Here is a 21,830-nt window from a genome sequence, read left to right as displayed (position 1 = left end):
GTGTGTTGCCTACCCCGTGCGTTTGGTGATGGTTCCTAAGGTCATGGGCTGCTTGATCTGAGCCAGGGGCAGCACCACAGTGAGGCTGGGCAGCGGAGAGAGACGCGGGTTCCCCATGTTGTTGTTGCTGAAGTTGTTGTACGAATCCTGGCTGCTCAGTTTGGCTGGAAACACACACACACACACACACACACACACACACGCAGAATCAATACCATTCTCAGTCCCTGAGTCTGACGCCACATAAAATTGTTTATAAAAATGAAACTTTTGCTCCAAGAAATAAAGAAAAGATTGGGGGATTTTTCTTTTTTTCCACTCATATTGCAAATTTCACACACACACACACACACACACACGCAAACACACCTCACCCTGGGTTCAAGGCCGACTGATTGGAAATAACTAGCTCAAGATGCTACATCACAAAGGCTCGGCCTCTGCTCGTCGTGCCTGGCAGTCTGTTAATCAAGGCCAATCAACAGGCCCTGCACACACACACACACACACACACACACACGCGTCTCATCTCACATATCCTGTGCAGTCCTGGCACACATAATCAGGACGTGTCAAAGGGCGCCTGAGTGACCTTAAGCAGCTCCAGCAGCGGCGAGGCTGGAGCTGCCCCCCCCCCCCTGTTTACCTTTCACCTGTTAGCCTGCGTCTCATTGGCTCACTCGCCCTAGCGCTCTAGAAAAGGAACCATCTTCCGTCTAATAGTAACAACACATCGGACCAAAACATGCCACCGCAGACGTTTGAGTCCCGGGGGGCCTCGAAAACAAATATGTTTGCAATATCACGACAGGGAGACGCAGAATGTGAACGCCGCCGATTCAATCGGAGCCCAAGGAAATTTCCAAGTTCAAGAGCTTTCCAGAGAAATAAAGAGCGAAGCGGCGGGCACCCCCACAATACCCCCGCTCAATGTTTTCCTTCTTCCATTTGTTGCCTCAGCAGATGAGTGACAGCCGCGCTCCATAAAGCAGTGAAAGGGAAGTGGTGGCGGGGAGGGGGGGGGGGGCTGAAGGGACAAATAGAAAACAAGAAAACAAGGAGGACCTGAAAGGTAACAAAGGAGGAGGAGAGCGCCCGGTCATTATGTGGAAGGAGCGATCAAGAGGGGGCTGAATGGGAGCGGAAAGGGGCTGCTGAGTGTTTGGCTCCAGTCTTTTAGATCATTAACGGGGAGCTCGGAGCGGCGTTCCTCTCGCCAGGACGCCGCTTTGTCGGACATTTACGGCCACAATGCCGCGTGACCTTCGTGCACCGACCACGGCACTCAGGTCCCGGCGGGGCCAACCGACGGAGGTCCGGTCCGGGGCCGCTCCACAAAGCCCTTCACATGTCAAGACTGCTGCACCCTCAGAGCCTCACCTTTTGTATGGGGGGAGGGAAGCAGATGAGGGGTGGGGGGCATAAAAGTCTCTACAGGAAGCAGCTTGAAAAAAAAAAAAAAGAGTGGTGCTTCAACTTTAAGAGGGGAGTGAAGGATGAGGATTTAGGGAGGCTGGGTTGGGGGGTGGGTGTCAATAAATTTAACATCCTCGTCCAAAATGGACATTTTTCCATTATTTGCCGTCATCCCCATTAAGGATAAGCCTGTGAACAGGTGTTGGGGGGGGGTGACGGTCAATGTTAATCGAGTCATCACGTCACGCTGCCAGTCGGGGCCAAAAGGTCCTGAAGGACCGCGCGCCCCCCTCCTGAGAAGACGAGCTAATGTGGAACGTGTCGGAGGATCACGCTCTGGCTAAAGATGATACGTGAATTAGCTTCAGAGGGATGAGGTTGGCCCGGGGGGCGGGGGTGGGGGGGGTGGGGGGGCTATGGGACCTGTTTCAATAGTTCTATTAGCAAACATCTGTGTGTGAGGCCAAAAATGCTTCATCTTAAGGGCAAATGTGAAGAAAAGCCCAAGATTTAAGGAAATCTATAAGGTTTTTCTCAGAATGACGCGACCGAGCTGGTTCTAGTCTGAGGGTTCTCCCTGAACACGGGCCTGGACCCCCACCTCCACCCCCACCTCCACCTCCACCTCCACCAACCTTTTCCAATGGCTGCTAACAGAGGAAGGAGGACGGCGAGGCAACGGACCACGGGCACAAAGAGGCGAGGGCGAGGCGGCGGGACGCGAGGCGTCGGGCTCCAGACGCGGGCCGTGATTTGATTAATGACCGGGGCGTGATGTGCTCGTGAAGCAGTGGCACATGACGTCTCATGGAAAGAAGACCCGTCCATGCAAATCCGGCGCCGTCGCCGTCGCCGTGAGAACAGCCCCGACCCCGCCAAAAAGGTCCCGAGTCTGTCACCTGAGCCAGGGCGCTCTTTCTCCCTCGACCCATCCGTCCGTCCATCCATCCCCGCCTGTCTCAACAGCATTTGCATCCTATTCTCACATCAGACCTCTCTCGGGCTCCTTTGCGCGCGTTCCCTCTCCTCCGCCGCCCCCCCGTCACGCTATCTCATGTTGCTCCCAACTCTTTTAATCCCCGATTTGCATCCGATACAAGCGGGAGGCTCCCAATGAGGACGGGACGCGCTCCCAAGACTGCGCGTGTCAACACGAGCGCGTCCCATTTGAATCGGGTGGGAAGAAAGCGACACAAAAAGAATACAGGCCTGAGGTCTGGAAAAGTGCTGCGGGGGGGCCGGGTTGGACAGGTTGAGTGATGATCGGGGAATTAGCGGAGACCTCGAACCCGAAGATGAATTTGCAGCTGCGAGACGGAGGGAAAAAAAGGAGCGGGGAGGACAAGAAAAACAATACCAGGCGCTCCGCAGCACTGGGAGCGTTTTATGGTCCCATTTATTTTCCTTACTTCCTTAATTCGGCATCCAAAAAAGATCAAGCCTTCTCCGCTTTAATGAGCCGCCCGGCTGACGGGATCCGACCTCGGCCGCGGCTCGCCGCCCCGGACGGGCGCGTGTTTCAGAGTCAAGCAAATGCGACGCCTCAAAATGGATTCCTGCTCATCCATACGAAAATGGACCTCTACAAGGTCGCCGACATTTGCATGACCCCCCCCCCCCAACCCCCCACCAGAAAACGGAGAATTTGGCGCTCGCCGCAATCGGTATTTCTGGGAGTAGCAATCAAAGTCCTCGGACATCAAAGCAACTGTTGCACCAGGAAGGAGAAATAACGACAACACCGCAGGTAATTAAAAAAAACCAAAAAAACCACCAGGTGATGTTGGTGGGTCGGAAAACTGCGAGGGATCAAAGACCATAACCAACAATCCATCAAAACGAACCATTTTTCAAGAAGATCAAAGAAGCAACCTGACAGAAGGACTTATAAAAGATTCCAAAGCATGAAAATCATCATTTAATCATTGTGCCACCAGCAAACATCCGTCTCTTCCCACTCTCCTCCATTCAGAAGTTTCCTACATGTTCAAGGAGGGAGGGATTAAAGCAAGAGGAGGAAGAAGAATGAAAGGGGGTGGGGGGGGGTCTGTTCTACCATCCCAAATCCCCAAAGCATCATTATTAAAACACTCACTTCCACGGAAGGGGGGGGGGAGAGAGGGAGAGGAAAAACAGAAGAGAGGAGAAGAAACACGAAGACAAAAGGGAAGAAAAGGAGGAAGAGGGGAATAAAGGAGCGGGGATCCCCCCCCCCCCGCCCGGACCCAGGAAAAACAAATTAAAAGAGCCTTTATAAAACACAGATGCTGCAAAAAAAATAAACTTCACCCGATTTAGTGTTTTGCAAAGGAATCAGACAACTGGTGGAAAAACCATCGGCTGCTTTTTGTCTCCTCTTCCCCCCCCTCCCCCCCGTTAGGTATCAGCACAGAGGACAGATCTATCTCTTCACCCCCCCTCCGCTCTTCCCTTTGTGCGCTGATCCTGCTGGACTGCTATTTTAAGGCGGAGAAAAGCCGAGGTCAGGCCGGCCTGTGTGAAAATGGCTTCCTGCCCGGTCCCCCGCTCCCAAACCGCAAGCTAACGGGGAAGTTTTATTGGGAGTCCTATTTGGGAACTTTTTATTAAAGTTTCTCATGTCGAACGACATGAAAAAAAACACCCGAAAATCTCTAAAAAAGGCCTCTTTTTTTTTTTTGAAATCCTAATTTTGTCATTACATGTGAGAGCTCATAAACTCATTGAGCGTTGATGGGAAGTGAACAGAGTTTGGAATTTAGCGAGGCTAATTTAGCGATAGCTTCCAAATCCACGGGCTCAGATGACACGACCCCGTCTGTGCGCGAGCGGTGGCGTGCACGACTACGTCAAGTCGCTGTTTATAAAAGGCTCAATTAAAGCCTCGTCTGAAGCTCCGCGAGTGGAGCCCCCAAAATATACGGAACAGATGTGTCGTCGGGGAGGGACGCCCCGATCGATCGCACGCTAGTAGCACGCTAGCTCGCTGATGCACGCTCACGTTTCCACGTGTTTGGGCCTTCGGTCTGGGATGGCGGGAACAGCCGGAGGTCGTTCATGTAGCTAGCGCAGATAGCACGGAGCAGCTACAGCAACATCAAAGGCCCGGAACGCTTTTAACGGGAAGATTCTGGGATATGTGCACGTTTCACACTAGACTATATTTTAACAATATATATTTGCATTAAATATCATTATGAATTTTGTCAATTTGCAACCTTAAGGTGTGTGTGTGTGTGTGTGTGTGTGTGTGTGTGTGCGGAGGAAGCACGGGAAGCTTCTGACAGTTTTAATGTTAAAAACAATAAAAATTCCACATAGAAACTAGAAAATGTGTGAGACTGGAATAAAAAACCACTGATTTATGATGATTTACTGAGGAGGCCGTCATCAGTACTGACGAGTTGATTATTTTAGATCACACACACCAATGACAGGAAAATTCCGTGTTAGTCGGTCGGAGTATCGGGAATAGTAGCTGGATAAATGCTGGGACTGTGCGGATGTTTTAGGGTTGCCACCAGGAACGTGAACAATTGCAGTTCTAATTGTTTTAGAACGCTTCAGAACTTATTAGACTTTGTTATCGCGGCGGCACATCTGACTTTATTGGCTGTTTTCAGAAAAACAGGATTTGATTTGATTAAATTAAATTAGATCCAATTTTTATGTTGTTGATTCAATTTTGTCTCACAAAAAATAAAAAATAAATAATCACAGTTGGCAGGACAACGAGTGGGAGCAAAAAGAGTAAAAACAGGGATTATTTAGGTTTCTATTCAGATCCAATTCTATATAAAATATGAAATAAAACTAAACGCACGTCTTCCTGTTGCAACACATAAATAAGAAATAATCCAAAATCTACTGACGGAGACAGGAAAAGCGTCATATTCCCTCATTCGTTTACCGTCCATGGATTGTCTGACATTTCTGAACGGGCCTGATCCGAGGATGATGGATGCCGAGCAGGGAGGGACGGAGGCACCGCAGCTCCGGGGGCGTGACGGCGCCACGGCCAGAGTCTGATCAGCAACACGTTTTGTCCTCCCGTTATCAAATCGGGCTAAAATCGCAGGTGTCCTTCAAAAAGCCCGTGAAATACCTGCTGGACGGAGTTCAGGGCTTCTCTTCCCCTTTTTATTGTTGGGAATTTAAAATCGAATTCAAAAATGAGCCGTTTAAGACTGAAAAAGGATGAAAAAAGATCAGGAAATAAAGAAAGCAGCGGCGGAACGTGCGCGTAATGGTTAGATAATGAAATAATATTTAGGGAAACACTTTTAGAGGACGTAACCTTCGGGATGGCGAGCGGATGGGGGGGGGGAGAGAAAAGGTGTGTGTCAGGAAGATGGAGCCCCCGCAGGGGACAAAAGGAGGGATGTGGACCGCTATTGATTCTGCCACAATGGAGGGTTTGGGCTCTTCAGAGCGTGCACTTTTCACTCCGCGGAGGAAATAAGCTTGAAGCCACAAGTGCCGCCCGTGTGTGTGTGTGTGTGTGTGCGTGTGTGTGTGTGTAGCGAGCCAGCTTTATTTCTTTATCTCTACCTTCCAATTTTGCAAATCAAATAATGATGAGTGCAGCAGCGTGCACCCGCTGATAAGAGGGTTTAGCGGTTGCTCAGATTGAGTTATTAGGGTGCGTCTATAAAGGACGGAGGGCTCTGGTGGGGCCCGGGTGCCTGCCAACATGTATACACTCCCTGCTGGGTGTATTTTGGGTTGCTTTAAAAGCCCTGAAAGTACAGGGGGGCGGCTAATTCTGAGGGGAGGCAGCTCGCTCCGTGGCAGTGTGGGTTTTTTGGTGCCGAGTTCTCTCCTTTCACAGACTCCGGGGCCTCGGCGACCACCGCTAACGGCGGCTAGCTCACGTCGAGAGCTGAATCTTAACGGTGCGGCAGGTTGACGGGAAGAGAGGCGTTGGTCACGTCTCCGTGGAACGGCGATGTGCAGCGTGGGGGGGGGGGCGATTCGGAATGAGAGCGGAGGATAAACAGAGTTACACACGTAAACGGCTGAGGAAACCAAGGGAAAGATTAGAGCTCAGACGTTCTGGCTGGAGGAAGTGAAGGCTTTTAATGAACGGTCACTTCCTCCAGCTCACACCCCTCCCCTACCCCAACACCACACACACACACACCGCCTCACAACAGCCCCAGAATCAGGGTAAAAAGCCGTGCAACACAACTCAGACCGTCCCTCCAAAGGCCTGCTCTTCTCCCCGCTCTCCAGACCTCAGGCAATCCTGACCACACAGCGCCACACGGAGGACAACTCCGGTACTGAAGGCTCGCGGGTGCCAATCAAATCCAGAAGTTACAAGAAGTTCGTGTTCGTCTATGACCGTGTTTAACTGAAGACAGACGCGAAGGACGTGCGTGTTTGTGGGGAGCAGAGTGATAAATTGCCTGACAGTTGACGTGAGTAGAAGTATGAGTTCCTGTTTATTCCTAAACGTCTCCGGAGCACAATGCAAACGCTGGTGGATAAGGTGGAGGAAGCGATGCTGCCGTCGCTGATAAAACGTGTGAAACAAGAGCCCCAGCGCAGATTTGTGGCGTGGACGCGCACGCCGCCGTCTCCCACATCTGCCTGCTGAACGGCCGATATTTGCTCATAACCTCTCAATACTGTTTTATGTATTTATTTTATTGAGTCGCGAGGCAAAAGCTAAAAATGAAATGAACAGAAAACAGCATGCTGATGTATTTAAGGTCTCTTGTAAGGTCATTTTATCCATAACGTAGCAGCATTGTTTAAATAATTAGTATAGTAATAATAGTAATAATAATATAAATCTAATTTAGCATCGATACCTTTATTTATTCCCCACAACAGGAAGTTTTCTTGCCGACCGTGCTGATGTGTCGTTTTCTGTCTGGTGTCCGTGCGGGTCTACGGTCACGCGGCATTTCCGCGCGGCTCTATGACGGCGTAGATGGACGCCATGGCAACGGCGGAGGGAGAAGGGCGCAGCTACAAGAGTTTTAAGCTAATGAACATCTGGATGGGTAACGCTGCTTCAGAAGACTGATCCAAGACAGGCGGCTCATCCCGCTGAATGAAGCCTGGACCCCGACTCCGTCCCCCCCTCCCACAGTGTTTACAGGGATTTGGGATGGAAACGCTAACTGGCTGTGTTAAATCCGTGTTTAATCCCATCTTCGTGGAACAAGAGAGTTCCACATCGTCGACTGTAACTGTTTAACCGAGAGGAGCTGCACCGGCAAAAGCAGGGTCGCCCCGAGGTCGTGTACATACATGTCACACGCTAGCAGCTATGAGCTCATGTTTCCTTGGCATCGACCTCGGCGGAGATTTGCTGTTTTTCACCGCAGGACGATGACTGACGAGGGGGGGCGGGGGGGTGGCAGGCGAGATGAAACACAAAAAAAGAGCCCCCAAACCCAAATAAGCAAACCGTCGTCCTCTAATAGCAGAAAGGAAGTGGCCCTTTATCAACAAGTGAATTAACAGTTTCCCGTCACACCTTGTTTTCGGCCTCCCCTTTTTCTGTCTGAACCAGCGCCAGGGCCCACGGGGCCCACAGGGCCCCGCGCTCGGACCACCAGGGCTCCTGCAGGCTGAGGAAACAAATCTGTTGCACTGACTAATAGCCTTGTGTTGATCTCTTATGGCAACCAAAGAGCCGTGTATACACACAAAAGGCACCCGTGCATGCGAAGAGAAATGTCATAACAGTGACGAGAGTGTTGGAGAGAGAAGGAACGGAAGGAGGGGGGAGGGGGGGGGAACCACTTAAACACTGCATCCAATTCAGAGACCCGGTAAATAGCGATAAATTATTCAAAAAGACGCTTTAAACTGCACATCCGGCGTTCCTCCTGACGCAGAGAGTTTGGGTTTTTATAAATCAGACGCTAGCTGTAAACGTCCTCCTCTGAGGGGGTCAGGAGGCGTTTGACCTCTGACCTTTCGCTCGGGTTCTGTCGCCTCCGGGATCCCCCGGACCGATGTGCAGCTCACCTGCGGCGCGGCAGAAACCCGGGCTATTAATTTGATGAAATGAGCAGGAAAGCGTGGAGGCCGGACATTTCTGTCAGCGTTTATTGTACGTGCCTCCATAAACACCACATATTGCCTCTAATTGGAGAGCAAGTGGAAGCGCAGGCAGCTGTTTTGACCATCTACAGCTGCGGCGAAGGTGGCGCTCTCCAGAAAAACCAGGCCGGCCGCACAGACTGTTTTCCAAGCAGCGATAGAGAAGCACCCTCTGCCCCGTGCTCACAACGTGCACGTACTAATCGGGCCGCAGACAAACCGCGCTTTCAGGCACGGGACGGGCACCCCCGTGGGTCATCGCCTCCCATCGTGCGGAGGAAAGGAGACGGGGAGGGCTGGGGGGGGGGGGGTGAAGGACGCAAATAGCCTGTCCAGATTTGAACGGGGACGAGAAGACGGCGATTGCAGCCTCTATTTTTAGGCTTGTTGATGGCCCAGGCTGGCAGGCTGGAGAAGGATGTGTACTTTTCTGCAGTTCCTTCCCAAAAATCAACGCCGTCCGCGCTGGCGACAATCACAGAGCAGCTGTTGTGGCTAGGTGGCCCCCGGGGGCCCCCGCTCGCCTCGCCCCGCCCCCGCCCCGCCGCCTCCTGCCAGCCTGAGAACGCTCGCCCAAAACTCACACCCCAGCGTGCAAAAACAGGCGGAAGGCGGACCGCCCCGACGTGTTTGCATCCGGCGAAAATCGGGCGAAGCGACGGCGGTTTTAATCGACGCTGGTGGCGGCGGTGGGAGGAGGGGGTGGATTTTTTTTCTAAATTTACATGCGGCAGGATGTATGAGGCCAATCTGTCTTGGAAATAACAGAGGGAGAGACGTGCGCGGCCTCGCCCGCAGAGCGCTCGCCGCCGCGCTCCGCTCGCTTGTACTTTAGCGCCGCATAAATATACGGCCGCGCTGAAAGGTGACAATCATCGTGTCGGAGACGAGAGTTCCCTCCGCCCGGCTAATTTATCGCCCCGGCGATGACATCGCGCACGATCACATCCACCTATCCGGGCGTATCCAGAGTAGTAAAATATAAACGACAGCTTTAACGTGCTATGGAAAACGCGCAGGTGTTTTTAGAGACACGGAGGATGTTCCCACATTCCGAACGGCTGGAAGGTCGACGGCGAGGGGCCGAACCGGAGGGCACGGCACACGTGGCCTAATGAACCAGCTCCTGACAGCTTATCGGTCCTATAGGTGCCGACTCGCACTGGAAGGTGTTGAATGTTTAGGAGACGGCGAGCTGGTGTCTGTGGTTTGGAGAACCGCTGTGATGGAAGAGGTGTGATGTCAGACTCCAATTTCCTTTGGATTAGTATATAAACTGTACAAGTCCAAATTTATGAAGAGCTCCCATTTTGTCCAGAGCAGGCTTCATTTCCACTGTCCACCAGGTATGTCTCTCTCTCTCACACACACACACACACACACACACACACACACTGATGTATCACTGAGGACTAATTGTTGACAGGTGGCCTTAATGCTCTCCTTTGAAAGAAAGTGTGATTTACGAGCAGCGTCCCAGAGACCCCGGCTTTCAGCGCCGCTACTACCGACTTATCTTCCCTTCCCTCCGACACCCCCCCCATCCTCCTGTTCTATCTCTCCTTCGTTCCTCTCAGTTGCACCTCATTACGTGGCCCACTCACTTTCACCTCGCCGCCCCCTTTGATCAGTTTGTCCCGTTGCGTCTCTCGTGGCGGCCGAGCGCCGACGTCCTTTTAATGTCTGACGGCCTCTTTTTCAGCGCGCAGGAATGCGCGAGGATCATGGCGTCGGGGGTTAGGGAAGGGTCTCGGGTCTAGATGGGGGAGAAGACAGGAAGGAGAGAGGATGCGAGGGCGCCGTCGCTCAGGAGGGTGCGAGGGTGCGTTTGATAACGCGATGGCTTGACCCCGACCTCGTGGCCGCAGCGTCTCCCGTCACCTCCTCTCACTCAGCCCGAGATAACGCACATAAAAATATAGCAGTCGTCTCAGTGTTGTGCTCTGACGCGGCGACTAAACCGCAGCGCGAAACACCGACGTGTGACCTGAAGTCTAAAGTTCGGTTTATGAAATCCATCTTACACCGGGGCAGTTTCGACCCGTTTCTTTGGAGGGTTATCGGTCTGTTGACAGTACAGCTAATAAAGCACAGGGCAGATTCCTGGAAACCTCCGAGTAGCAGTTACAAACCCAGGTTAAACCCAGTCTGACCCTCATTCTGAGAGCTGGGCAGTGAGGTTAAAAAAGTCACCGTGGTTCGTGGTCGTTCAGGTTTGTAAAAACGAAGCAAAAGCTGCAGAAAAGTTCTGTGGAATTAGAACCGCTCCGTTTCTAATCTGGCGCTTCTCTGAACAGTTTATCGCTCGTTCGCCCCCCCCCCCCGCCAAAAATGGGTTCCAGGAAAAGCGCGATTAGCGCGAACCGTGATATTTTACGACGCGCGACACCTCGGGGGTCACGCGGTGCGGCGGACGCAACGTGTGTGTTTGTCATCTGCAGCCGTGCCAGACTGGGACACAGACTGGGACACAGACTGGGACACAGACTGGGACACAGGCCGGGACACAGACTGGGACAGAGGCCGGGACACAGGCCGGGACACAGGCCGGGACACAGAGCGGGACACAGGCCGGGACACAGACTGGGACAGAGGCCGGACACAGGCCGGGACACAGACTGGGACACAGGCCGGGACACAGACTGGGACACAGGCCGGGACACAGAGCGGGACAGAGTACCTGGAAAAGCCCTACTGAGATGAACAGTGAGGGGAAAAAACAAATAAAAATCTGCACGGACGCAAAGTGGAACTTGAGCGCAGCCTGGGGGTGGTTGTGAATGTGTCTGATAGCAAAGCGTTAATCAATGACCCAGCCACTTCATCAACAGCCCCCGCAGGCCCCCAGCCCACGTTTATGCCGACTTTTAAGCCAGCACCAAATTCCCTGTTCCCTGTGACCTGACGTGGGCCCACACTCTCTTCTTCTTCTGTGGTGGCACTAACATCTAACACCACCGTTTGTTGAGCAACTGCTTCCTATTTGCTTTACTTTATGGTTGAAAACAGAAGCACTGAAGGAAAATCACTGGATTTAAGGTGTCCTGGACACGTTGGGAGTGACTCCAATATCAGACTAGCATGAAGTCCAGGAGGCTGCTCAGAGTGAACGCTAATGCCCCTCACCGTGTGCAGCGGCGACCCCGACGGGCTGCCGGAGAGGCCCGGTATGGGGCTAGAGCGCCCTCCGATTCCTCCTCCTCCACCCAGGATGCAGCCGCCTCCTCCCATGCCTCCACCACCTGCTCCTCCTCCCACGGCAGCCGCCCGATTCAGCTCCTGCTCGATCTCCTCGAGGCCGGCGCTCTTCTGGAACCGAGACATTCGGTTGACCACCGGGGGGACATGTGCGTGCGGGCGCAGGGAGCGCCGCCATACGGGTTGATAGGAAACACGTGGGTGGTGCCTCGGAGGGTGCTGATGGCCACCCAGCGACTGTCCTGGGTGAAACACATGTCCTGGACCTGGGAGCAGAGATCGAAACGAGCGGTTAGAGAGGCCGAAGGCTGGAGCCGTCAGATAGCGACGTCCCTGTTTTAGAAAGGGTTCAGTGAAATAAATATACGCATGTGACAGGACTCGGTACCGAATCGCAGCCTGGATCAGCTGTCTGACGGATACACAATAATGCGAACACATGTCAGCTGAACGTAACACCGCTAATCACAGCGCTCTTCAAGAGCTTCGATGACATTAACAGAGAACATCTGGAACATCTGCGACCTTTACCTACTTCGGGTTCTTCCGTTTCAGTGGATATGAGCTGGATCAGAACCAGATCCACCTTTTCCTGTCCTACCGTAAAGTTTCTGGCGCTGCTTCTCCATTTACTGAAAGGTTCTGGAGTTTTGAGCCCAGGACTGAGTCCAGGAGCCGACAGCATAATGAGCTACTGTCTTGCTAAATCAGGCCCTGATCGTACGCAGACTCTTCCCTTCATATATACGTGGCTCGGAGCGGCCGCGCAAACAGAACCGAGCATATTGTAATTAAGATCCGGGGTTCCGCTGCATCCAAGTGTTTGACAAAACATGTCATTTGGTGTAAAATACTAATGAGGTTCCAATTAGGAAGGAATCAGTACAAATACTTTAAAGTTGCTAGATGAGAAACGTTGGATAATATCATTCCCTTCTGCCTGGGAGACTGCACAGACTCAGAGGGTTTTTTTTTATTTTTCTTGCACAAAAAAAAAGGAATGCACATCTGGAAGTGTATCTCTATCTTTACCGGCGCTTTAAAAGCTCCCGGCAAAGTGAAAATGTGCAAATGTGTACGTTTGACTGCGGCCAAAAACCCAGAAGATTTGACGGCGTCCTTTGTTAGGTCTTCCCCCTCAAACAGGGAGCGACTCAGGAGCAGACGCTTGCAAAGATAGGATCTCCCGGAGCATGTCAGACATGCAGGGAACCAGACAGATCGACTGCGGGAGACAATGCCAGTACGGGACGGTGGGAGAGGGAAAAATGCACCGACACAAAAGAGTCAGAGCGATCGGGTGATAGCGCGCTGGATCCCCGTCCACCGTTTGACATGTTGAAGGAGGCCGGTTGTGAGGAAGGAGGACCGGGCTGGATGGAAATTAAGACGGGGCCCAGCAGAGGAGCTCGGCCGCGCTCGGCGGGCAAATCAAGCGAGCGTTTGTACCTGCGGGCCGGTCTCATCTTTCACCGGGTCAGGCTCGGTAATCGTCCCCGGCAATGACGGTTAATGAGGCATCCTCGGCATCCCAGACAGCGGCCTTGCTCCGCCTAGATGAGTGAGAGAGGAGGCCCGACCGGGCCGGCTCGGAGCTGAGAAAGAGCTACTTTGTGCGCGCCGTAATGGGTCGTCACGGAGCTGTCAGGGAGCCCAGCGCGAGGGGACCGTTTCTATCGGGCGGGACATCGGCTGGAAGGCTGCAGTGGCGGTGTGACGGCCAGCTACTGCAGATATCAATCAGCCTGAAATGATCTTGAAAAGGCGGAATGTGAATGTGTCAGTGTGGAGGTTGTACATTCCACGTGAGGGGGGGGGGGGGGGGCGGGGGGGTTCTGGCCTTCCCTTCTGCAGGAAGACAGACGCCAAAATCTGTGATTAATGCGTCTGCGAGCGAGGAAAAGCAGAGGGTAAGAGCGCAGGGTGCCGATGGTGAGCGCTGCTTTCCCGTCCCTGTTACAAATGTGGCGATCGGCACAGGCCCGACACACCTGACCGGGGAAACCTGGCGCCGGAGAAACGGCTACCGAGAAGGAAAGGGAGATTTGGGATATCGGATTATGTAAATGAAGGCAAACACAGGGAGGCGAGACGCAATCACAGCTGAAGGTACAAGGCCTGGAGAGCTGCCCCCGTAACCTCGGCGACAAGCCCTGGCCGCTTTGCCCCGTGGCTCCACTCTCATCTACATTCTGGCCTTCTTTCAGCCTCTTACAGCTGTTATCAGCTGCGGGTGTGTTTACCTGGCCTCGGGTCACTGACAGCCCGCCGCATGTTTGACCGCTGGAGACAGATAAGGCGTCTCCCCACCCACCTAACTCAAGACTTTATCACTCCTCGCTCTGTGTCTGAGCATGTGTGTGTAAGAGAGAGAGTGTGTGGCGATAACCCCCTGGCCCAGGCACTCGGCTGAGGCCGGCTTTCAGTGTTTACAGCGGGTCAGATCAAAGCAGGCTCAGCGTGCAGCCGGTCAGCGGACCTGCCGTTCGGTTACACATTAACTCCAGGCAGGCAGCCAGAATGTGTGTGAGCGATAGCGTGTTTTCCTCGTCAATAATCCTGAACCCAACAAGGCCCGAAGTGGCTTTGTTGGATAACTAAGAAAATTTACAGCCGAGACGGCGGGAGGAACTCGGAGAGCTGAGATGTTACCGCTGTTGTTGCCAACTGGTGGTTTTGCTTAGAACCTCAGCAAAGGCCGCGTCTCCACGCTCCTGCAGCTGTTTCTGATGAGGCGTTCGACACACGGGCAGATTCTGCTGAGGTTGTTTCAGATTATTAAAGAAAAAAACCACCTGTGCTGACTTTCACCTGGATATTCAGCATCATTTATGCACGCGGCCACGCCTCCTTTCTGTCCAAATGGGACAAAAACCGGAGAAGGGACGTCACAAAGCTCTCTGACCACAGTCGTGTGTCCTGTGGCAGCAGGACGGGAGGACACACATGATGACTGCTGTTCCAGTCGGTTCAAAGGACAAACGGGTGATAATGCGCTCCAGCCTGGCTCCGCGCTGCTAACGAGTGTAAAACAGAACCAATAAATCTTGAACACACCCACTGACAAACAGCAAGAATGTTTTTGTTGGTAATCTTTGGCAGCGGCCGACGTTCTCCCATCATTTCTGTTTTAAATTTGCTGTGGGAAACATTTTAAGCTGAAGCCCTCTTTATACAAACAGGCTTGTTTTGGGGGTTTGGGGCACTTTATTTAATTAGCTGTACAAAAAAACCCCAACTAAGCAGCGTTTAATGTGTGTGTGTGTGTGTGTGTGTGTGTGTGTGTGTGTGTGTGTGTGTGTGTGTCTCAGACCTTGGCCTCCGTTTCCCCTCGATGTAACGTATAGAGATGGTGCACGGCGCTCTGTGAGGACGCCCAGGGGTGGGTGAGGATCTGGAAGACGTGGAAATCGTGTCCGAGAGCGTCGGCAGTCACCAGGAGCATCCCTGCAAAGAACACACGGGCTTCAGGAATCACGGCCGTGACGCCACCCTGTCCTCAACGTGCAGATATGATTCGTCTCATCCGCTGGTTTCCGGTTCAGCAGCTGCCATCTTACGGCACAACGTACATTTGGCTTTTGCATTCGACAAATGCGATCCCTCTTTTTTGCCCAACGCAGATCAATTAGCCAAATAAATAATAAATAAGCTGGGAGCGCAGTCAATAAATGTGTTTTAAATCAATCAAAGCGGCTCCCTGAGAGGATTGCTCGTGCTTTCCCCAGTTGTATTATGAGAAATCTAACAGCAAAGTGACTTGTTAAAGGGACTAAAAGGCAGAACAACCCGGTGCATCACCTCCAACTGGACTGGAGTGAATTCCAAAGCTCAGGACTCTGCGTGGTCCAGCGGCAGGTGTGTCCAGCGTGTGTGTTCCACCTTCCACACAGGCGACGCTAGCTAGGCAGCGCGCTTCTGCCACTTCCTGTTCCATTTCCTGTACCCCTCTGGTTTTTAAAATGTCTTAAAACTGCATTTAGAAGAGAATTTGTGCATGTTTGAACAAGGAAACTGACACATTAACGCCAGCGCTCATCAGCACACAAGATGATGAGTGTCTAGAAAAGAGAGAATCGCATCCGCATATGGTTATGGGTGTGTAACCCCCCCTACCGGTGACATGCCCGTTCATTTGGTCCTCTTTTATTTGAAGCTCGTCAAACTCCAGAAAGTATAGGCCCTCGCCATAAACAACATGCTCAACAAACCACACCAGAACAAACGTGGAGCTAAACTGGCCCGGCGTGGACGAACGCCACACTGGAGCGCAACCCAGAACCCACCCAGAGGTGTTTGGAGATGCTGCAAACGAACCCCGCGGCCCGGCCCAGCCCGGCCCGGCCCGGCCCGAGCCAGAAAGCCGGCGGCGCCGCCGCTGATGCAGATGGGGGGATTTGAAATAAATGTCCAGACGACTCCCAGGCACGAGTGATATTAAAGTAATTAGTAATTTCCCTTTGAGTTTTTCACAGTGGAATCTTTCATGTGGAGGCTGCAGTAGGTTTTAATTAGTGGCGGGGCTTTATTGGGTGGCACGTGAAATGGGAAAAGAGGAGGCTGGAATGGCGCGGGATTAAAAGGACTCGGCAACACGTGACGGAGATGGAAAACACTTCTCCGGGAAGAAGAAAAAAGCAAGTGCGCTGCTAAATGCTGCACATGATTCATAGATGAAAGCTTTGGTGAAGGGGCGGATTGTTTTTGGGATGCTGCAGGGAGGGAGGGACAGATTGGAAGCACTCTCGAGGTCATGCAGGTTACCCGAGGTGGAGGGGAAAACATCAGAAGCGCGGCCAAGTGAAGTGTGGATTAAGACGGCGGTTAGCTATTCATGCTGTATCAGAGCGACCAGAAAGCCATAGAGCTAAGGCGCAGGGCCCGTAAACTCTTCAAAACCCACGCCCCAAACGAGGTGCCAAGCCACAAGAAGAATTTGCGTCAACTTGGAATACAGAGGAAAAAAGAAAAAGAAAAAGGACGGGGCCCTTCTAATTATAGAGTCTGGAAACGGAAGCGCAGGGTGATTAGGAGTTGAGGCGCTGCGGTGTGTTTATCTGGGAGCTTCCTCTCCCTCTCCAACACTCGCTCCCCCACACTCCACTCCACTTTCTTTCCTTCCTTTCTTCCTCCTCTCTGTCTCGGTCGGGCCCTGCACCACCCAGAGGCTGGAGGGGAACGGTCCTTGGGTTTCTGACGGATGAGAGTTGGCCGCGGTCCTCCGGCCGGGGCCGGGCCGCTCTCTTCTGCTGATGGCACAGTCTGGGCTCCAAAAAAGCAACAGCTCAAAGGACGGCTCTGGGAGCACAAGTGGCCCGGGACTGGGGGGTTTTGCGGGCTTGTTGAAATACAGAGGCCCTCGCTGTGAGGCGTCAGTGGGTTAGCCTGCGGCAAAGCCAAATTAAAAAGCAGCTGAGCCGTTCGAAGAGTGAAAAGAGAAAGTTTCAGGGAAAACAGAGGTTGGCCGGGGCAACGCTTGACACATCCTATTTATAACACCTCCACGCAGAGGTTACAGTGTTATTTATGATGTTTTAATACCAAAATCCTGGCACAGGCACTCGGGCTAGCGCTAAACTGAAAGGGATGGCTTCTAATTTGCCCTATGTGCAAGACAGACGTGCGGGACGCGAGGGACATGATATAATCACTTCCCTAAATATCCGGATCGTTTGGCTTCTTTTCCTCCCTAAAAATGGGGTTTGTCTTGTTTTGCTACAGGCATTAATGTCCCATCGCTGACCATCCAAACAGAAAACATCTGCTCGGTCCCAATAATAGTGGGAGGATGTTTCATTTGCAAAAGTGGTGGGGCAGGCATTAGTTCAGAGGCAGATGTGATGAGAGAGAGACACTGGCAGAGAGAGAGAGAGGGAGGGAGGGAGGGAGGGAGGGCACGACTTGGCAACACAAAAGGCCACAACAAAACTAGTACCCTTTCTAATTAACAACACTAGGCTAAAGAAAAGCTTTGAAAATCTCAAAAATCTCAAATTAGAACCATATGGAAGACATAAAGCTCACAAGATGGAGTACTTCAGGGACTCTGATAGCTCACGGTTGCTGGGACACATAAACTTCAGAGCAAATGAGTCCATCACGCAAATGAAAGAGTATCTGCTCGGTCTTCAGGAGTGGCAATTTGTGGGGAAGGATGGCGCTTTTTGTGTGACTGGAACATGTGCTGGGCGGGTACAACACGGAGGACGCCGCAGCGACGTCTCACACCAGCGTTCGTGCTGTGGCGAGGGAGCTGACCACCAATACGCATCATCGTTGAAGCCGATTGGTCCATTCAACCCTACTCAAGACAGACGTACAGACTAATTAGACACCAATCATTGACAGAACCCGCTGAAGCTCACACATACACACCCAGATTCATTTGTAATTGACTGATTTTGGTCACACGGACCTCAGGGTTCAGTGAATATAGAGCGGGGTGTTTACATATTTGTTTGTTTAGAAAGGAAAGAGAGGTGGTGTTGTTCTCCTTCTGCCCGCCACTGGAGCCGGCCTCTGGTCCTACTGGACCTGCGTGAACTCCGCCCCGACTCACTGCCCACTAATCCAGAGTCCCAGTGAATCCTTTTCCTTCGCTTTCCTCTGGTGTTTTTCCCAGCAAACATGTTCTCACAGCAGCTTAAAGAGAACTTTAACACCAGCGCCCTTTTGATGCCATGTTTGAAAATCCCCAAAACAAATTGTGCCTGTCCACAACCCCCTGATAAAGAATTTGGGGCTGTGATCAGCACTTAATCCCCTTTCTGAGCAAACACGCAGACACCGGGGCTGCGGAGGAAAGCTCCTCGCATTTCCTCCGCCTCTTTTAAAATACTTAAGACTTCTGTTCGGTCGCGTTAACTCACAAAATCCCTTTAAACGTTCACCGCCGCTGGTCAGAGGTCCGATTTCACGCCGCTGCGACCGTCCGCTGACCAAACACAAAGAAAAGAGGAGCCTGCGCATGTGTGGCGGCATCAGAACATTTGGGTTTTTAATTTCAGTGTGGAAAAAAAAAGCTTGGCAAACCAACAATGGCATGAACCAGCTGTGTGTCAGCAACACACACACACACACACACACTCACACAGAGGACGCCATTTAAATTCAATCGAAACGACTGAGATAAAATACCCGCGTTCCCCCGAGAATGGACCTACTTTGAACACGGAGAGTCAGGTTTCGGCATTTTCGGGACCACAAACTGGGAGCGAGTCAGACAGCGCTGACGTTCCCGGACCCATCAGGAAAGGATATTAGCCGGTTTTATGTCTCTGGCTGCTATTCCAGCTTGAATTGGACTGAATATTCGGGGGGGTTTCATACATATGCAACACCATTTGAACTCGGAGCATCAGGTGAAGCCACAGGGATGGGTTTTTCCATAATAACCTTAACATTATCAGTTTTAATATGAACAATAAAGAGGCAAACCCGACACGGTCCTGAATCAGAACCATCTGTCGACGCTGTTGCCAGCACAAACAAAGCAGAGGTCCGATCACAGGAACACGAACACGCCAGTTTACATCTCCCCCATCTCGCCACCCACCTCCACACACTGGAAAGAAGTTACAAACGAGCTGCAGGTCACCGCCGCGCGTGGGCTGCGAGCGAATCCATCGTACTGGGGAGTCTGCTGTCGGAGGCGGAGAGATGAATGTCCGTCCGGCGAGCTTCCCCGAGTCCCCCTGGCCGCTCCCACTGATAGCAGGTGACCAGTCACCGCGTTTCAATCCCAATAAAACCACTCTGGAGTTCAACCGTCGGCGTTCCCGAGGCCTGGAAGTCACAGGTGATTTATTCTAAACGTTCACCGCCCGTAATTCCTCGCACGGAAAAGTTAGTGGCACTGTCTCACTGGTGAGAAGGTTCCCCTGGTCGTCTTTTCAGGACGTCGTTTGGATACATCAAAATAAGTTATCAGCGAGGCTCGGATGGAGCCGTGCGCTCATGCCTCGGGACGTAGTGGCGCGAGACAAACGAGGTGAATTACAACGTTCTGCAGAGAGACCCGTTGGCCACGCACGGCCTGAAAGGATGGATGACAGGAGGAGGCGATAAAAGAAGCTAAAGCATCTGAGTCATGTCAAAGGTTGAACCGTGCGATCAGCTTGGTTTCAATCCTTCGTAGGAGGAGCAGGAGGAAGAGCGGTGATTGACAGCTGAGTCCTGCTAACAGGACGCTGGACAGGTGGAAACTGGATATTAGGGTCGCTACAGCAGCGTGCCTGGATATCTCTCCCAGCCCCTGGCTTGCATAGGGGTGTTGAGGGTATAGTCACCACCTCACTACTGCACGCCGGACACCACCAGCGTGCTAACACCCCTCCCCAGCGCAGGGGGCCACCTCAGAGCAGGATAATATGCAAACCACAGACGCCTCCAGGAACGACTGGAGGAACGCGACAGCATTCCTGGAATATGGTGGATGGAGCTGGCCTCACCCCAGTGAACCCGAAGGATCCCGGGCAGCGTTTCCAGGTAACACAGGACGACCTCAGACATCCGTTTTCCCCGTCTCGACATGTAATATGGTGGCATTTTAATGTCGAGGCCGACCGCCGCGTGTTTGGAGCCATTTCCTGGTCTCTGACTCAGGCCTTGGAAAGTTTGTAAAAGACTGCTCTAAATTCAGTCCCCAACTTATCAGTCGGGGAGGAGCGAGCTTCCACTGGCGGCGCTGAGAAGGCTCCGGCAGCGAGCGGCGCAGTAAATCAAGCATCGGTACCAGCTGCGTCACGCTAATTACTGTCTTGGTGTGAAGACACGACTCAATCCATGCTAAATGTGTGGCTATAAATGTGCGGCTGAGAGAGGACGCCTGTGTGCGGGGAATTCCCCTCGTGTTCAACATGTGCGTGCGGGTCCGGGGGTTTTTGTCGACGGCCTGCTTTCTTTCACACATCAGTGGGATGGAGGGACAGAGTTATTACACCACGGAGAGTTGTCCTGACGGTGCAGCTGCCTCCATGGTCAGGCTCAACAGGCCAGCCTATTCATTAGATGGGCCCGCTCCTAAAGCAGGGCTATGGTTTATGGGACAGTTCAGCCTTGATTCATCAGACATTATTTCTGGCTTTGATGGAAAATTAAAAACACAGTTTGGATTTTTCTTTTTTTAATATATTCCAAAGGCAAGACTGGAAGAATTCTCTATGTTCTTCTATATGCCAACAGCAGAGTGGTGCTGCATAGATGACTGTACACTTACTCATTATTAGAGCCAACTTCCCAGTTATTCCAGGCCTGAACGAGGTTCTGATGCTGTTACCCAGCCCTAAAAAGCAGGACCGGTCCAGTTTGCTGCTACTTGTGGACTATTTCGAGAGGTCAAAGTCTGCAAAGAGAACGAACTAAAGAGGAATCAGACGTGGCCCCCCCCAGCGCGGAGCAGAGGGCGGCGACTCCTACGGTTTCTGGATCAACTGCTACATCTAGTGCCAGTCACAGTCAAAAAGTCACGCTCGAGTTGTTGGACAATATCGCAGTCGTAAAAATATGAGCGTGTCCTGACCTTGGCGCCGCACCTAACAATCAAGTCAAGGATCGTTAAGGACAAGTACAGAGGACGAGACGTGAAAGAAAACAAGCAGACACACATTGCAGCTGTTAAAGAGGGCGCTTGGCCGCTGCATTTCATCTGCGTCCCTCTAATTACACCGCCAAGAATAGATCCGCGGATCCGCCGAAGCGCCAGCCGCCACACCAAGACGCGGCGGTCGCCGCTCCGCCCTCTGAACGGCCTCCAACACACACAAGCCACTGGGGTTTCTTACATAACTCTTCCCAGCCAAGACTTCTGGCCTTTTCAGCCTCTGTTGGAGTCAAATCATTGTTTCCTGCTCAACTCTTGTTTGGGCTTGACCGCCGAGGAGGAGGAGGGGGGGGGGGACGGACCTTCGGCGTGAGCAGGAGGGCGGTTCGGTCAAAGCCACGTCCCTGGAGCTGGAAGAGAACTCAGACCACTGAAGCCATCGCTCAGGATTTGGGGGCTCTGATGAAACTGCAAAGTCTCTAATTATGGGACGCTCGATGGCAGGCTCCTCTGAGAAGAAAATGAATTAAACTGCGATGAAACTTTACACTCCAGCGACTCTTTAACCTCACTGCACATGCTAACTGCGACCTTGCTCCAGTCCAACAAAGACTCTATTTTTAGGGCGGCC

The 21,830-nt window shown here is 52.3% G+C and overlaps 1 protein-coding gene across 1 annotated transcript in view; it reads right to left on the bottom strand.

The window, feature by feature from the left end:
• The window catches only part of bcas3 (BCAS3 microtubule associated cell migration factor), a 175,055-nt gene that overhangs the window by 126,971 nt on the left and 26,254 nt on the right, over nucleotides 1-21,830 (bottom strand). The window contains 4 exon segments of the mRNA XM_057050594.1: nucleotides 14-165; nucleotides 11,590-11,795; nucleotides 11,798-11,924; nucleotides 14,972-15,105. Of these exon segments, the coding sequence (XP_056906574.1) occupies nucleotides 14-165; nucleotides 11,590-11,795; nucleotides 11,798-11,924; nucleotides 14,972-15,105 (619 nt within the window).

The sequence above is a fragment of the Takifugu flavidus genome, chromosome 12, assembly GCF_003711565.1.
Source record: "Takifugu flavidus isolate HTHZ2018 chromosome 12, ASM371156v2, whole genome shotgun sequence".
Classification (NCBI taxonomy): Eukaryota; Metazoa; Chordata; class Actinopteri; order Tetraodontiformes; family Tetraodontidae; genus Takifugu; species Takifugu flavidus.
This window is presented reverse-complemented; position numbering and strand designations above follow the sequence as displayed.